The sequence below is a fragment of the Netta rufina genome (assembly GCF_964035555.1).
Source record: "Netta rufina genome assembly, chromosome: 4".
In the NCBI taxonomy this organism is placed as follows: Eukaryota; Metazoa; Chordata; class Aves; order Anseriformes; family Anatidae; genus Netta; species Netta rufina.
This window is the reverse complement of record NC_140127.1, coordinates 18,488,100-18,506,654: the sequence shown is the minus strand read 5'-3', so window position 1 is coordinate 18,506,654 and position 18,555 is coordinate 18,488,100. Positions and strand designations below refer to the sequence as shown.

The window sequence follows — 18,555 nt, the reverse complement described above, 5'->3', positions numbered from 1 at the left end:
TCTGCTGCAAATGTTCCCCAATGATTGGGTGTGGTGGAAAACAAGGCTCAGCCTTGGACATTGTGCTGGGTGAGCACAGTGACAGACAGGATGGAGCTCCAAGTACTCCAGTTGGGCCTTCACTTGACCATCACAGCCAACAGAGGAGAAAAAAAAAAAGAAATAGAAATAGAAAAAATAAAAAAAGAAATTTTTGTCACAAAAGGTGTAATCACATCCATTTCACATTGTTATGAATTAAACTAAAGATTTTTTACTTGACTTGTGTCCTGAGCTGTAATTTTTATGGCATATACTGTTCACTTCAGATCTTACTTGCCTGGCTTTGATTGAAAATGGATATGTATCTTCAGGAAGGTCTACACATGAAGACATTGTCTTCTGTGAAGATTATTATGAAGTCTCTTTAATCTATTTTCCTAGATAGCTGCTTTTTTTTTTTTTTTTGGTTGGTTGTTTTTACACAGGAGGATGTGAATACTTGAGGTGCAGTCACCTGTTCCATTTAACCACCTGAATTACCTAATCTTTGATAGCTATTGATACCTCCCCTTCCCCAGGTGCAAGTTAAGGATTTTATATTAACCTATTCTCCTGCAGAAGAGCAGCACAGCAAATGGTGAACTCTAAGAAAGGTTTACTACACCTCACATCCATCTTGTTTGTTGTACAACCCTTCTCGCTTCTCTTTCTGGCAGTGGTTCAACTCCTGATGGAAGAGCAAAGCATTATCACCGAAGTCCCAGCAGCCTTAAAGCGCCTGGCCAAATACACGGTGCGTGGCTTCTATGGAGTTGAGTACTCCTTGGCCCTTGATGTGCTGATCCGCCACCCCTGCGTGAAAGAGGATGACTTGTTAGCGCTGCTGAAGTACGAACGCAAACAGCTGCGTACTGTTCTCAACACGCTCAAGGCAGACAAGTTTGTGAAGGTGCGCATGCGAGTTGAGACGGGCCCTAACGGGAAGAGCACAAGGCACAACTACTACTACATCAATTACAAGGTGCTGGTGGATGTGATAAAATACAAGCTGGACCACATACGCCGGAAGATAGAAGCGGATGAACGGGATTCGACTACCAGGTCTTCTTTTAAATGTCCATCTTGCTCCAGCACCTACACGGATCTGGAAGTCAATCAGCTCTTTGATGTATTTACAGGTGTTTATCTGCTCTAATCTTGAGAATAACTACGGTAACATAAAATTTGCTCCTGTGGGAACTTTGCATTGAAAGTAGGTTTGTTAGGATATACTTTTTTTTTTTTTTGCTGGTGGGAGCAGCACCTGGGACAGGAGGAGCTGGGAGGTGAGGGTAAGAGGAAAAGCTCTCTTTGTAGAACAGGCCAAGCAAGAGGAAATAATAATCTTGAGTGTAAGAGGTGGGGTTGGGAATCTGATATAGGCCTCATCTTTTCTAGGAACAAGACATTTAACCTGGGTTAAAATTACTCATCCACCTTGTGAGTCCCATTTCCTCACATGGAAATGAAAATTGTACTCATTCTGTTCTGAATTTGTTAAACTTTGTGTCTTCAGTCTCTCTGATGGAAAAGTTGGATAAAATGGTTAAAACAGTTTGCAGCCACCTACTGCAATAAACATAGTGCAGATCAGCAGCAGAGGAGAGGTGTCCTATCACTGCTGTCTGTACTCGAAACAGAATTTCAGGCTCCTTGCAGGGCAAAATGAGGCATCCATAAAAGACAAGGCATCAGAGCTCAGGGGATTCTCTTCTCTAAAATCAAAATAACTAGAGAGCACCCTTTCAAAATAAGTTAAAATGGCATCATATTGCAATATATTACTCTACAGCTACAGTGCTAACATCTGGGTCACAGCATCTAGAAAGGAAGGCAGAACCAGGGACAATGAACAATACTTTACAATGACTAACTTGAAATTTCAAAGGTCAAGTTAGTGTACAGTCAGTTAGCAAACCATTGCTTTGCTCTCAGTGCAGGGACTGTGACAAGCTACTGAAATGCAAACGTTTCAGTGGTGATCACATTTTAATGGAATGTGTTACTTTAATTTTGAGACATAAATGTAGGTTTTAGCATGTGTTTTGACCAAGTCTTTTTTGAACTTTAAACTTTGCACTAAAACCAACATAGGCTATTTATGCTTGCAATTTATGTGGCATGGAAAAACATGAGATCAGAAAAGGAGGAAAACAAAAAAACAACTTACTATCTAATGTTGCTCCATATCTAGCCAACTTCATTTTTCCTCAATATAGGTATTTCTTTCTTGCATAGCAAGCATGTGAATAGCTGTCTTCAAAAACAAACAAAAACCTTGAACTCAAGTTCCTTTGGATGATATGAACAAATGCATAAAGTCTAGGAAGGTCAGAATATTTTGGAACCTGTCCAGGCTGTGGATTTAGCATGTTACTGCATCCTATGAATGTGATTTCCAATTCTGACACCATTGCAGAGACTTTCCGCTGCACTTACTGCAATACTGAGGTAGAGGAAGATGCTTCAGCGCTTCCTAAGAGAGATGCTCGGACCCTGCTAGCAAAATTCAATGAGCAGATGGAACCTATCTTTGCACTACTGCGGGAGACTGAAGATACTGTTCTGCCATATGACTTGCTGGAGCCTCAGCCAACAGAAATCCCAGAATTATCAGAAAGGTATAAACATAACTCTCCATCTCCTACTCAAAACAAAACCACCCAACAACTTTCCTGTTGTAAAATTTTTGAAATACCTAATCTTTGCTTTCTTCAGTAGCTACTGTACTTGACTATTAACTGCTTGAATTATTCTACGTTATGCATTTATAGTCTTATTTTTGTTCCTTTTTTTGTTTCAAGGAACAATTTTCCAGACTTCTCCTTTGGCTAATATTGTTCATAGCCCTTCCTGTGCATAAGTAGTGCTGCTCTAATAGTATGCTTCATCTAGAGATGCATTACTGAAGAAACTATACAAAAATCAATGATTCAAAATCACATGCCTCTCTTATGAGATGACGGGGAATGAAAATTTTAAAATTGAGAGAATTTGTTAACGCTAAGCAGCTAACTTTTTTTTTTTTTTTTTCACTTGGAACTGGGGGTTTTGCTTGTATATGATTTGTCCAAAATGGATAACATTTTGTTCAGCTTTGATCAGAAGACATGTTCAAGTATGCTGGAACCCTGTGGCAGACCTGAAAAATGGGCCACCAGAAGTTCATCGTTTGGCAACATGTATACTCAAAACTTAGTTATTGATGTCCAAGATTCTGAGCCCAAGAAGAAAAAGAGAGAAAAAGCAACTGAAGAGCAACCTGTCTGGATGTCACAGAGCACGGTGGAAGGAGCAACAACAGTCACCAACAATATTACTGGTAAGCTTTGAGCATTGGCAAATAATTAAATTCAGCAGCTTTACTACAATTAAATATAGATTTCCTATTGAAAATGTAATGAGCTTAGTTTAGAAATCCAGAACAAGCCTTTAATTCTGGACCAGTGTCTATCAAAACCTAGTTTCTGAAAAATTATTCTTTAGGCTGGTTTAGATGGCGTTCCTAAAGCCACAAGTTAGCCACCCACTCCTGAAATGTTCTGGCTCTAACCATGTGGTACCAGTGCTATTAACTTCTAAAGCAGAAACACCTGCACTTGAGAAAATTCTAAAGGAAGGGGTTAAAAAAAAAAAGTAGAAAAAATATTTTCACAGGATGGCTGTCTGTAACAATAAAACTATTGAAACCTCTAATGTATTATGTATTAGGAGTAAGTGCTTCTGAAGAAACTGAAGAAAGTAATAAAGGAACTATCCCTGAGAATGAAATCATCAAGACTCTTCTGATCCATGAATCCAAGTCACTGTCTGGCACAGACTACGCTCCTGTTGTCAAAAGCAAACTACCTGAATCAGGCAGCGACACTAGTGAGTCTGAAGATGCCAAGCACTCAGGAACAGCATTAACAAAAGTAGGAGGCAGCAACTTTGAAGAGGAGGAACAGGAAGCTCTAAATCCTGTTTTAATGGTAGCTGGTCAGCCTTACTCATACAGTGAAGTTAGTGAAAATCCAGAGCTTGTATCTCTCATGACAAATGAAGAGAGGGAAGCTTATATAAAGGTAGGACAAGAAATGTTCCAGTCTGTCTTTGAATAAATACTATTATAGTGAATATGCAAATGTGTAGAGTGAGGAAAGTTTTCTTTTTAATTAAGACAAAAATAGTTTAAGTTCTGGTGTTAAATTTACCATAAATGGGTTAAATTTTGTTTGAATTCCGTGCTGTTATGCAAGACAGCACAACTAAATGCTACCTGTAGTAGCCACCTACAGTTCAGAATACTAGCATTGCAGAGAAAGTAACCCAAGTTATTGTGGGGTTTCTGTTGTCTTAATGCATAGACTGTGCAAATGCTGTAACCAGGGGTTTTGGAGCATGAATCATTCCAGGACACAATGGAATACAATGATTTGTTGAAAATAAAGTTTCAAAAGCAATGTCACAAACTCTTAAGAAATCAATTATTGCACCTTTCTCCTAAAAGTAGCAGATAGTTCTGTAGCAAATATGAATCGAAGTCCACCACGATTTGGTTTTGCTCTGTACCAGTGCATCCTATTGTTTTTTTGGCTCATTCACCATACAGATATACTGTTGTAACAGATGTTACACAGCACCCTTCCTCTAAGCAAAGAGTTGCTACTAAATTCTGTTGGCTATACAAGAGAACCAGCTCTGGTATATTACCTTTCTTAATTATCTGAATACTTTGTACTTACTGCTTCACAGAACTGTTCTTAAAGTGATGAAGAGTACGCTGGAATTCAGAATCTTGAATAGTTTCAGGAAAATGGTTGTTCCCACTTCACAGATGACTTTTTTTTTTTCTTTACTGAAGGCTGTAGAGCAGGTGTGACCTGCAAGACAGCCATTGAGTCAGTCACCCCAGCAGCTACCTCCCCCATTTTTTCCAACATGCCCATATTGAGTGGTGCACTACACTATTAATTTTGGTCCAGGTTGATAAGCAAGCAGTTTATCAACCAGAAAGCTATGCTTAGGAGTCTGCTTTCTGTGTCTCATTCATATTCTGCCATTTTTTTTTAAGCAAGATCATTTCTACTAACACTGAAAAAAATGTTCTACCAGAAGAGGTTTAGGTTGGAAATGGGGAGACATTTCTTCTCAGACCAAGTAGTCAGGCATTGGGATGGGTTGCCCAGAGAGGTGGTGGAGTCCCTGGGGGTGTTCAAGGAGAGGTTGGACCTGGTGCTTGGGGACATGGTTTGGTGGGTGACATTAGTGGTAGGGGGGTGGTTGGACCAGATGATCTTGGAGGGCTTCTCCAGCCTTAATGATTCTATGAACTGGACTACATAGAAGATGCACCTTAATTCCTTTGGTAAATCTACTCTTTTAGCAAAGAATAATGGAATACATGGCTATGAACCGAAGTACAATAGGTTCTGTCTGAACATCAGGAAATAGTTCTTTACTATAAGGGTGAATGAGCACTGCAACAGGTGGCCTGGAAGTTGTAGTCTGCCAAACAGATAATTGAAAGCTGTCTGGATGTGGTTCTGAGCAACTGGCTGTAGGTGGCCCTCCTTGAGCAAGGGGCTTGGACAATTTGGTCTCCAGCACTACTTTTTAACCTCAGCTATTCTGTGATATGAACAAAGGAATGCTGAAAGTAGATAGATTCATAGATTCATAGACTTACACAGTGTCAGAGGTTGGGAGAATTGTGAGAGGCTTCCCTCTTCATATGTCACTCTCATGATAGAGAAACACAACCAACGTTGAAGATTTTTTCTATTAAAAAAGTTGTATCTTTAGCTCATTTGAAAGCAGTTGATATTGATTATCTTTCTCCTGTCTCACATGACTCGCTAAATGGGGGCTAGCTTGACATGCAGTCCAGCATCACATCACTTTGAGCAGTGAAACAAGTATAAGAGCTATTTCAATTTTTGCTAAGATGCTTAAAAAAACGCTCCACCATGACAGAAGACTTTATACCCTTCCCCCAAGCTTACTAACAAAAACTAAGACAAAAAAATCTTGTTTCTGTATAGAAATGTGATGTTATTTTGGAGTTGTAAAAGTGTATTTTAGATGGACATTTTGTAACTAAGATTTCCTTAACCAATTACAGCTCACAGAACAGACACTATAATACAAGAGCCCTCTGCAATGTTATACACATCACATACATATGTAATCAGTATACAATAAAGATATGGCATTTTTAAGAATGTTACAAGTTGGCTTGTTATTTCTTATGCTTGGTTACTGTTACCTCTTTCTTTCCTCAACACCTCAGCTTCCCCATTGCCACGGTTGTCACTGTGTTATGAAGATCAGGGGGCTGCAGCACCTCTCTCGTGAAGACAGGCTGAGGGAGCTGGAGTTGTTCAACCTGGAGAAGAGAAAGCTCCAGGGAGACCTTACAGTGGCCTCCCAGTGCCTAAAGAGGGCCTATAGGAAAGCTTAGGAGGGACTCCATCAGGGCATGTAGTGATAGGATAAGGAGTAACGATTTTAGAGTAAGAGGGTAGATTTAGATTAGATGTAAGGAAGAAATTCTTCACTCAGAGGGTGGTGAGGCCCTGGCACAGGCTGCCCAGAGAAGGTGTGGATGTCCCATCCCCAGAGGTGCTCAAGGCCACCATGGATAGGGCCCTGTGGGACCTGATGTGGTGGGAGGTGCCCCTGCTCATTGCAGGGGCTTGGAACTAGACGGCCTTTAAGGTCCCTTCCAACCCCAGCCATGCTATGACTTTTAGTGTCTTTACTATTTTCAGCTTCTTCAACCACAAGGAATGTTCCTCAGTTCCATCCGTGAAATTTGAAAACAGAGCATTTAATCCAGAAGTTGCAACTGGAGACCTTACTTCTGCGTTATACCAAGCTTCTTTATTGTCCCTGAAGGTGTCAGAGCAAGATCCCCTGCAAAGAGCTATCCTGAGCACAAAGACTTCTCTTTTAAAGACTTGTTCCCTGCTACACCCACAACCTGAAAGTAACATCATTTCTACTGGCATGACCAAAGGTCAGTATTCAGTTCTCTAAGAGTATTGTGAGGTACAGTGCTGGTGTTGAATATATCTAGAATAAGCACTCCTTTTTCTACCTTGTCTCGTTCAGAATGATATTTAATCAATACTTCAGTAAGTCTAGACTTCCTTTTTTAATTTTGACATATATTATAATAGACAGCTGTTCCTTGAGCGTAATTTTAGGCTTCAACACTAACTCTCATAGCAATTTTAATCTAACACTGCCAACCATTGTTTCATTTCCAAAGTTACAATGGATTTTAAGCATATTTCTTCAACTGCAATTTGATTCCTTGTCCAAGCAAACCCAGTGGCACAGCTGCACTATCCCTTGGTCTCATTAAGCGTTTATAATTTTTACAGAATCTAAGCAAATACTACTGGATGTCACATTTTGGTGAAAATTTGATCACCAAAGGCAGGCCAAATCCATTAAAAGGTATTGTTCATGTACAGCATTCTTGAATTCTTGCCCTGGAATGATCTGTGCTCATTCTGTTCCTTGAGTTTAAAGCTTGTTTAACACATTAACCAAATTTTAATCTTAAATAGGGCACAGATCTTCTTGTTCTATGTATGTCCTCTTTGAAGTCTACTGATTCCTGTGTTAAGTTCATGATTAAAAGCTTTCATTTTTGTTTCATTTTCATATTGTGACAACACAAACCTGTATTTCCCTTGTCCTCTGCATACAGTATTACCATGAGTTTGAAGCCTGCACAGTAAGTAAATGTTGCTGTTACAATCATACCTCTCTTCTCCAACCTGCCATTTTAAAATCCACTCTCAAAACCTGGGGAGACTCAAAAACAAAAAATAAAATTTAAATATTCTATTCAGACTTCAGGCTATTTCAGGTGTATTTAGGATTATCACTAAAATGTCTCCTTAAGCATATAGTCATATTATAGAGCTAACTGAAACTGAAGTTATGATTTTATTTTTATTTATTTATTTATTTTTAACTATTTTGAGAAAAACCTTGCCCTAATTTAAGATAAACAGGACCTCTAAGTTGGAACAGATACACTGAATAAGCTATATCTCCTATATTGATTATCTCCCTCTCTGGAGATATTAAAGGCCTGTCTGGACGCCTACCTGGGCAGCCTGCTCTGAGGAACCTGCTTTGGCAGGGGGGTTGGACACGATGATCTTTTGAGGTCCCTTCCAACCCCTACAGTTCTGTGATTCTGTGATATCATAAAACTAAGCTAGAAATAATGTTAGAAACTCGCATGCAAGCAGAAATATTAAAGAATAAAGTTTTTCTTCTGGTTTAGTTTTCTAATCTACTTTTCTCCTATCTTAATTCTGCTTTTGCTACGAGACTTCATTAGTTGCTGACTTTACCTGTGTTTTTAACAGTAACTTCAATTGTTATTTCCTAAATTTCTTCCTTTCTATGTGAAAAGCTATCACCAAGTCAAATACTTTGGGAACAAATGCTACAGATATTCAGCTGCAACATTACATGCAAAAGGATACAAAAATTTTCAGCCAAGTTTATCCTCCTTCATGTTGAAAAGTGCAGAAGTGGAAATGTAGAAAAACAGATGGTTTCTGCAGTTAAGTACAAAAACAGGGTATCTACTTCACCTCAGACCATGGTGCTGAGGAAGATTAATTCTACAGGACATGAACAGGAATATATATATATATATATATGCATACATTAAATATATATATATATATATATTTAACAGGCCAGCTATACTTAGGCTTTAAGGCAATGTAGAGATACATACTGTACCTACAAGTCTTAGTTGTAGATGGAGAAACTTTGTGGGATGAGAATTTCTCATCCCAGGAACATTAGTAGTATTTCTCTGAACAGGAGTAGCAAAGTACTACAAGCAGGCCTACACTTAAGCCAGTTAACTTCCAACAACAAACTCTGCATATCCTTTTATAAGTAAGAGGAAAATTTTTCAAAAGACAAATTTACAGACAAGTCCAAACTTTATTTAAACTACAATTCTGAACAATTTTAAAATTACTAAACAAGTCACAATAAAAAATAAAAAAGATTAAGACAGAAAAAGAACAGTGCAGCAAAACTGAATAAAAGAGGATTCAGTTCCAGCTGTTTGAACTGCCACAGGCAGAAGTTAGCATACCTATCCTAAAAGGCAGAGTGTCAAAAACTATTTTACATTTTTATACACTTTCAGAATTTGTGAAAGTAGTGATCTTCCATATGCATTTGTATACATGGAGTTTACATATGCGGGTATCTTCGGATCATTTTCACACACTTTGAACTCCAACAGTTTCTGTAAAATAAGAGCATACTCATTACTGGCTAGCAACTACAAGGTATTGAACACAGCTCTTGACCACACTTCATCTCCATCTAAGTATCCATTATTTATTATACCCTTGATGAAATATTTGATCCTCACCTCTCCTGCACAAGTACTTTGAGAGCCTACTTACACAGCTACAGATATCCCACATACACAGATGAAGAAAGTGTTAGTTGCTAGCTACTGATTTTCTGTGACGATGCATTCTTATACAGACCATTTCTGCACCATGCACCAGACTGACATGACACACTTTTGCTACCTTAACTATGACAAAGGAGTGATGATGGGCACTGCATGAAATGGAAGGGAAGATTTTTTTTCCCATCACACTAATCTTGAAAGTCCTATGCTGTCATTAGAACTGTAGTAAAAAGTTTTCATCAGCTTAGACTGTTTGCAGAATTGGGACTAGCTATACAAGCAGAAGCCTCCTACCATAGGAATACTCAGTTCATGCATTTATACACATACTTTCCATTGAAGAACTATGAGCCCAACAATGTATCAGAAGACTGATACCATAAATTGTCACGGCATCAGTATCACATTGCAAGAAAAGCAATTTTGACATACATTGCCATGAAGTTTTTGGAGCTACAGAAATAGTTTCATGAAAGCAACAATGGAAATTTTAATTACTGTCACACACCCTAAAGAATTTTTTCTACCTCATGGCATGGTTTATATCAGAAACATTTTCTTTTCTCTTAAGAGATATTTTACTTTTCCAAGAAGTCTCTAGAGCTTCCCTATTACAAACACTGAGCAATCTGTCAGCAGATTTTATTAAGCATTCAGATACTACCAATCAGATACTAGCAATTAAAACTTAAAATATTAAACCCAAGCTTATATAACAAAAAATAAAAATGCTTTTAATAAGTTTTAAAAACATGAAGTTACACTGTGCATTTTATATGTTAATTTTTATGAGTTTTAGGCACAGAATCTACTGGAAATATACAGAAGGGACATGTAAGGCAAAACCCTTCATATCAATGCATTATTTGCCAATGCACGATCATATAAAAGGATATGCTTTCTGTACCACTGTGATTTCTTACTTCAGCCAATGACAACAAGATATGTAAATTCTAAGGCCATTTCACGATGTTTTCCCAATATGTGGAGATGATTTAGAAAATAATCCCTACCTGGTTCTTTCAAAGTTTGGGCATCTCCTACTAGTTCTTCCTCTTGGGCTCTACCTCCATCCAGTAACTCGTCAGACAAACTGTTGGTTTGGGCCTCCGATGCTATTTTCTTCATTAAATCTGCCTTTGTAACGGATAAAGCAAAACTCAGAATTCTAGATAATTCTTACTGTTGTCTTGATGATAATCAAGACATTTAAAGCATGCACTTCTAAATAACAACAAAAAAAAGCAAAGTACCTCTGAATAGACTGCAAGTTTAAGGGGCAAGTCTTCAACTTTCACAAAGTCATCCTCATCAGATTTTTGACTTATATTTCCAGAACCAGCTTCCTGTTAATAAAAATAGTGACATTTAGTGCCACTGTTTTATTTTCACTCCAAAACTAGAATTTTTAACATTTTAAGCAGTACGTCAAAAAGAAATGCCCACATCAAATTTGCAGATGACAACTAAACAAGACTGGAAACAAGAAATAACACTGAAATAAAAAAAAGCTTTTCATTTTTCTTAGATGTATCCCAACTGAATTATACGTACATATTCATTCACTAATACAGGTGACTCTGTATCAGGACTGCCAGCCATGGAGCTTTCAGAACTTCCAGCAGATGACTTGTTTACCACGCATGCTGTATCTAGCTTTTGAGTTTCATTCCCTGGTAACGATGAGCTCATTTCTTCTGTTTTCACACTGGCTGTTATAAATGATTCTGGGGCATTGACTGTTAAAGGTGGTGTGTTCTCCATGACATTGAGGTAATGAGGCAGAAGTGTAGCTTCATTTTGTTCACCTAAAACCATAAAATTTCATTTTAACTAGGTAGGAATGGTAAAAGATTCTGAGTGTATAAAAAACAGATTATATTTTTTTTCCTTAAACAAATTATGATTCAAAGCTACAAATAAGCAATGAAAGTGAGAAAGTGAATTAGACCCTCAGACCCACACAACTTATTGAAATAAAACATGAGTTATTTGTACTTAGAGAGTGCCATACGCTATGGTAACAGCAATTATCATAGGACAGTATCTGATTTAAAAACTTCTGACTTGATAAAGCATTTTTTATTTTTTAAAACCAACTCCAGAACTGTAAGGCTTACTGTTAAATACACCATCTAGGTATAAGGAGATTTAGAACAACAAATCCCCTAACATTTTGACACATTCTTGTGTTGATGTTGAATCTATTCAAATTCTGCTTTTAGTCTAAGAAAGATAAAACCCCAAACCAGTATTTCCAACAAAAGGACACAGAAAAAGCAAGAGATTACAGCTAGAAATAACATCCATACCAGTTGGCTGTTTTGACACAGAAAATGATTTCTCAGTTCTTAATCAGTTACAACCCAGCATAAATCTTCAAAATATAAAATTATTTCAATTGCTAGTAAATGGCAGTAGCAGGAAAAAAACATGTACTAGACAAATCCAAACAAAATCCTGTAATAGACACACTATATAGCTACAATTGTCAGTGGCTGCAACAATTACCTGAAATTCATTTAAGTGTTAAACATCAAAAACTGTAACACATCTACCTACATAAGATTATTTCAAGCTTCCTCTTTAAAAGATTTGCTACATTTATATTAACACAGATGCATTAAGCCAAATGACAGTATCATGAGAAAAAACAGCCCAACAAACTCTTGCAAGTTTGGTCATCATCCTCTCAATTATCACTGTCCCAGATAATTCTCACAGTATGCAATTCATATAGAATTGTTAATCTCTCCATTCATACTGGTCTTACCTTTTACATTAGCAGATTCTTGTTTGGATGACATAGTATCACTGCCTTTTGTTTTATTCAGTTCTTGGTTTGGAGTCTATTGAAAAGGTGAAAATTAATTAGAAGAAGTTCTACTAACCAGTTTTGTAGCTTATTGCATAATTCACTCTTCCTTGGTAATTAAAAACCACATTGTACACTTATTCAGTGTTTTTGTCTTAACTAGCATGAAACAAAAATATTCAGTTCTACTCTTGGAAATAGAATTCAATCAGTTGGTCAACCACACTTTAAGAAACTATTAATACTGATACATGTGTGTAGTGGGTTTACGTGGCAAGGTTTTGGTAGCAGGGGGCCATAGGGGTGGTTTCTGTGAGAAAAATCTAGAAGCTGCCCCATGTTTGGGAAGGGCCCCACTATTTTCCAGAGCTGAGCCAATAAGCGATGTTGTTTTGCGCCTCTGTGAGAGCATGTTTAAGACAGGGAAAAAAACGCTGCGCCACACAGCAGCTGGGAGAGTGAGAGGAGTGAGGAACAGCCTTGCACATGTCAAGGTCAGTGTAGAGGGAGGGGGAGAGGTGCTCCAGGCGCCGGAGCAGAAGTCCCCTGCAGCCTGTGGTGAGGACCATAGTGAAGCAGGATGTCCCCCTGCAGCCCATGGAGTGCCACAGTGGAGCAGGGTTCCACGCTGCAGCCCGTGGAGGAGACCACGGTGGAGCAGGTGGCCCTGCACCGACGGAGGCTGCCGCCTGTGGAAGACCCCTGCCGGAGCAGATTCCGGGCTGGACCTGTAGCCCGTGGAGAGGAGACCACGCAGGAGCAGGTGATCTGGCAGGAGCTGCTGCCCGTGGGGGAGCCAGGCTGGAGCAGTTTGCTCCTGAGGGATGGACCCCGTGGTACGGACCCATATCTGGAGCAGTTCTGAAAGAGCTGCTGCCTGTGGGAAGCCCACGCCGGATCAGTTCATCAAGGACTGCATCCCGTGGGTGGGACCCCACAGCACAGGGGATGAGAGTGAGTGAAGGACGAGAGAAGGAGCGGCAGAGAAGAAGCGCTGTAGACTGACCATAACCCCCATTCCCCCGCGCCGCTCGGGGGGAGGAGGTGGAAGAGGGTGGATGGGGGGGGGGGGGGGGGGGTGGAAGGTGCTTTTGGTTTCTTTCCTTTGTTTCTCACTTCTCTAGCTTGTTAGTAACAAGCAATAAATTTTACTATCTTCTTATGCTGAGTCTGTTTTGCCTGTTACAATAATTATTGCGTGATTTTCTCATCCTTATCTCAATCCTTGAGCATATTTTCTTCACATATTTTCTCCCCATTCCTCTTTGAGGAGGGGGAGTGAGAGAGCAGCTGTGGTGGAGCTCGGCTGCCCACTCGAGCGGAACCACGACAATGTGTTTTATCTGAACACGTAATTTTAATTTTTTAATTATTTTTTTTTTCCTACAGTAGTTCCCAAATAAACATTCTGGTTCCACTGGAAATACCTAATGTTTTAGCTTTTAAGGCACAAAATGCTCTATAAATTGCCTAAATGTTAATAGCTTTGAGTAAACCAGAGTTTCAAAAGACTCAAAACTCCATTTTGTTAATTCTTTGCATGTCAGCAAATAAGTCTCCAAAACCAGGTCACACACATCCAGGTGTTTTTAAGGAAGCTAACAATGAAATAGCAATAACAACCAATAACATTTCACCACTGTTCTGGAAAAAACATTACATACCTTGTAAAAAGGAAAGACAAATCAAAGACATGTTAAAATACAAACGTCAATGTCTTCTGCAAATTAATGCCCAATAATTACCTTGATGTCAGCAAGCACAGAAGAACAAGTTAACAGCGTAAAACTTTTTTTTTTTTATAGTTTACCTTTCCTATTGCTTATGTTTTATCTCTGCAACAGCAGACTTAAACATGCATGTGTGTGTGCATCCATGCTGGCATCAAGTATGCCAGCAATAAATTCAGGCAGGCAACGAGTAGTAAGCTTTTTTTTTTTTTTTAAATATAGCAACCATTGGTTTCATTTCATCTCTTGCTTTGTTTCTCTACCTTTATCAGTATGAAGTGTGCTGCAATATATTTTTCTGAAAGGTTATGCACTGACTTAGCTTTCTTGTGTTGTGTTTACAACTTTGGTGATACCTGTTCAGTTTCAGTTGCTGTTTCACTGCTAGCTTGTAGTGATGTCTGCACATCAACAGGTCCTTCCTCAAATTCTATTTCTTCATCTTCATTCTCATCTTCTCCACTGCCATAGTTAGTCAGAGCTTGGGTTTCTGCTTTTGATAAGCCTAAATGTAGATCAACATAAAACCGCCTTCATATTGGATCTACATATTATTATAACTTGCTGTTATTTTCTCAGTAAGAACTCTTACTGATGCATCTGAAAGAGTAAGATGGCTGCAAAATCCAAATCCCTTTAAGGGATTTACTGCAGTCATCACTTGCAACTCTAAGGTCAAAACATTCCTTTAAATTACAATCCAGTGATGACATATTTTCCACTATTCGTATGCTCCACATGAGCCATATTATCAAAAAATATTTCACACCAACACAGTAGTATTTAACTTATTAAACAAATTGGTGTTAAGAATGTAAGTAGGGGAAACCAAGACACGAGTTGTTGGTTTTTGACAAACAGGACAGAATTGATTAAAAAACATGCAAGATTATTAAAAAATATGAAAAATAAGCATATTCAAACATTCATCTAACTGAAAAGTTGCATAGAATTTTGGCAGCTTTCACATTATTCAGCTCAAAGCTTGAGAAACTTCAAGTTTGAAACAGGATAGGCAACTTAGCAAGCTATGAATACATTTCCAACATGTGCTTCTACGATATGCAGTAATTAGAAAGAGCAAAAGCTCCTCTTATCGGAACGTTTAACCCTTGACAAGGTATTAGCAAATACCATACTGGAAAACTTTCACTGGAAAAGACCTGACTAGAAAGCCTTTGAAGGAAGATGTTACAAAGCAGCACTTCATGAAAATTCTGTTGTAAAATTAGCTGGTCAAGACCACGGTGAAAGCACTGACTAATGAGCTATAAAAAGCACTTACTTATAGCCACTGGGGCACTCTCACTTTCTTCATCTTCCTCTTGGTCAGAAGCATCAGACTTAATGCTCTCAGGAACTTCATTACCATCATACATTTCTGAGCTCTCTGCTGGTTTCACAGTTTCAGTCTCATCCTTGTCCTAGGAAAACAAAGAACATCGTGTGATTTCATGTTTGTTTATCTACAGATTAAGTTATGGTTCCTGCAAAGAATCACCTTTTCCCCCCACCTCAAAATCAAACACCTGCAGGCTAAAAGCTAACGTTTAAGAAGGATGTAACGCCTTGAAATGAATGCTGCAAAGGTATTTCAGAACCTACTAAGAGATATCACACATCATTCAGACTATCATCCATAAAGGACACCATAACTGATTATTTCATTATCTGAAAAGGCTCATATCCATTGACTTTCTAGCTTTAAGCATTTTTCCTTCAGTCAGGTACTTCATTAACATGAGGAGGTGTAGAACACTTGCATTGTTACTGTCTAGTGGTTTCTTTTCACTCCTAAATGACCTCTAGTAGATATTAGGAGTATTCCCTAACGCTTCTTTGAATTTCTTTGACAAGAGCTACTCAACAGTTTCTCTGCTAAATGATTTGCTAAATACCTTAAGTGAGAAGTTTCTGCTCAGTCTATATGAACCCAAGATAAAGCCCTGAGTTTGACTCCAAATCTTGCAGCACTCTTCTACATGAAAGCAATCAAAACAAGTAATATATAGATTCCCACTTGCACTTCCCAAGCAGTATGACAGATGCCCTAAACCCTAGAAGAAAGCACTGACTCTAGACCTATACATATGCATATGATATCTAGGATAGCATTCACACTATTTTAGTGCATCATATATCTTATTCTTGGTTGGAAAAACCCAAACATTTCAAACTAAACAAAACAAAATTTTAAAAACAACTCCTCTCCCCTACCACAATGATTTTTAATGGTTTTCAAAACAAAGGGAAAAAAAAAAAAGGATGTTTCAGCTCCTAACATTTAGTAACTCAGAAAGCACACGAAGCAACTCCAAAGATCTCAACTATGTGCCCCAATGCAGAACATCTGTCTTCTCTTCAGGATGAAAAATAATTGAGTAACATTACAAAATAAAACATCCACTACTAAAAGTAGCTGAGCACCATCTTTATTTACTGCCCTCATTATTTGATTTTTCAAAGAATGACTGCATTCTCAGTGCTTTGAGCCGAAGATCAAATCTGGTAATAAGATGACTTTGGAATTTTTTTTTTCCAAACATAGAAAATAAATACTAAAATGAAAAGAAAGTTGCTACGCTAAAGCAAATAAAGCATCACAAATTACTCCATTTCATGTTGAACGTTACACGACTGAACTTTGTTCTTTTTAGACTTTACATAATAGTTCACCAGTAAATAAGAAAAGTATGTTTAATGCTGTCTTTGTTAACCTTACCGCACTTGTTGAAAGATAACAAGATACTGTTTTGTAAGAAATTCATCAGTGTTTACACTGACAATGGTTTTGCAGTAGTAAATGGAATAAAAACCAGAACAACTAATGAACCAATATCCAAGTTATGTTACTGAAGGCATATGATAACATCGACTTACTGATTAAGACTTTTTTTATACTTATTTTCCAGACTGGCAACTCAAATTACCAAAGGGAAGTTATAATTTACTTTGATAAAGTAAATCACTAGAAATAACATAGGAAAAAAACCCAAGATGTTTAATGAATTTATAAACACTAAGAAATGGGCAGCTTACAGCTACTGGATTTATATGATAGGAAACAGTAAGCCTAAATCATCTGTGAAATTATCTGATGAATAAAGACAGTTGAGAAGCGTAAACATACTTTGTCCTCATCGACATCTTCAGCAGATGAACAAACATCCACCTGGAGACCTTTTTTTGCCTAGAAGAAACACAAACTGTCTTCAATTCTACACTGAAATAAGTTTGAAATACTGAACCAAACTAAGGCTTCATGGAAGGCTGCCTGAAATGCAGTCTTCCCAAGAACTGCTATCTGGCTAACTGTGGTAAGCCATGGGGAATTCTAGACTATGAGATACATGCACAGATGTCTTCACAATTTTAGAGTTGCAAAATATTGCAAGAAGTATGCTACACCTTTTTCTTTTAAAAAGCATGTGTACACAGGCTATTTCTCTAGACTGTTGTTGAATCTTACTTAACCTATAGAATTAGGTATGCCACCTCTAATCAAAGAAAAGAGCTGTGTTTTTCAGCACGGAATCTAAAACCAGTTAGTTTATTGAACTCAAGACAGTCACAAAATGGAGTAAAATCAGATGTGCCTGTATCAGGATCCTGGATCTGAAAGCTATGAGAAGATTATATAGAGATATTTGTATGATCTGTACAAAATATCCAGGACCTACCAGTTCTGGCTCACCTCAGCCCCCACTGAATCTGAATTTATGTCTCAGCAACAACACAGACACTGAACTTTAACCCAAATTCACTGACTTCCACCAGGAGATGAGACAAAACAGCAGATCTAATTTGGCTCCATGCATTCTTATGGCATGGTATAAACCAATCCTTTATGTAAGAGGATCCAATGACGCACTTCAGATAACACAGGAAATCATATCCAAATCTCACTCAATTCAGATCATCTCTTAGACTGTGGAGCCGCTTGTAAAGGAGCCAGTTTCACACTAGCTACAGTACCGGCACATCTAAGTTGAGGTATACTGAAATTAAGTTGATGCTATGGCTAAAACCACAAATTCATAGTTGAGGACAGATTCACAGTATCTTCTGTTGTCATTTTAAACTATGAATGACTTTATAGATTATTTTTTTTTCTATTTGTATTTCTAAAAGAAAGCTGAAAGGACTACACAAGAAGAAACACCGAGGTAGATACACAATTAAGTTAAGAGTTATACGAACAAGAGCTCTTTTAGCATTTCGTTTGTAAGCAGTTTGCCTTACTAAAAAAAAGTTACGTTTGTAAAAACTGCAGGATTGCAATAGAAAAAGTCACAAAACATGTTTAATACTGTAAAGGGTGACAAAAGCAACTAAAAACTGCATTGTTAGAGCAGAATACGTAGTACAATCTCACATATTTTCAAAGATACATGTGTACATATATTTTTTTTTTTTACCCTAATGCCAGGAAGACATAGATGGTACATATGCCAACAAGCCAACTGTTTGAAGAATACCTAGCTGTAACAGTGTTATAAAAAGATGGTGCCTTAATAAGCTACCACAAG

The 18,555-nt window shown here is 38.0% G+C and overlaps 2 protein-coding genes across 11 annotated transcripts in view; one reads left to right on the top strand and one right to left on the bottom strand.

Annotated features, from left to right (window-relative positions):
* Positions 1–706: 706 nt before the first annotated feature.
* LOC311208608 (general transcription factor IIE subunit 1-like) lies at positions 707–4,121 on the top strand (the record flags this gene model as incomplete). The annotated part of the gene is made up of 4 exons (XM_084285442.1): positions 707–1,160; positions 2,441–2,642; positions 3,117–3,343; positions 3,733–4,121. Exons 1-4 carry the CDS (start codon positions 713–715, stop codon positions 4,119–4,121), a joined length of 1,266 nt encoding a protein of 421 aa, XP_084141568.1. The 5' UTR covers positions 707–712.
* Positions 4,122–9,003: 4,882 nt separating this feature from the next.
* Positions 9,004–18,555, bottom strand: part of PCM1 (pericentriolar material 1) — a gene marked incomplete at its 3' end in the record, with an annotated part of 42,164 nt that continues 32,612 nt past the window's right edge. For 6 of the 10 annotated variants that reach the window (XM_084286685.1, XM_084286682.1, XM_084286690.1 and 3 more), the window contains 8 exons: positions 17,157–17,216; positions 15,312–15,450; positions 14,383–14,531; positions 12,255–12,330; positions 11,036–11,289; positions 10,735–10,827; positions 10,495–10,618; positions 9,004–9,304 (listed from right to left, as the gene is read on the bottom strand). In XM_084286685.1, the coding sequence (XP_084142811.1) occupies positions 9,279–9,304; positions 10,495–10,618; positions 10,735–10,827; positions 11,036–11,289; positions 12,255–12,330; positions 14,383–14,531; positions 15,312–15,450; positions 17,157–17,216 (921 nt within the window). Of the gene's footprint in view, positions 9,305–10,494; positions 10,619–10,734; positions 10,828–11,035; positions 11,290–12,254; positions 12,331–14,382; positions 14,532–15,311; positions 15,451–17,156; positions 17,217–18,555 lie in introns of those variants that run through there. The other 4 variants (XM_084286688.1, XM_084286689.1, XM_084286684.1 and 1 more) reach the window with 3 other exon arrangements.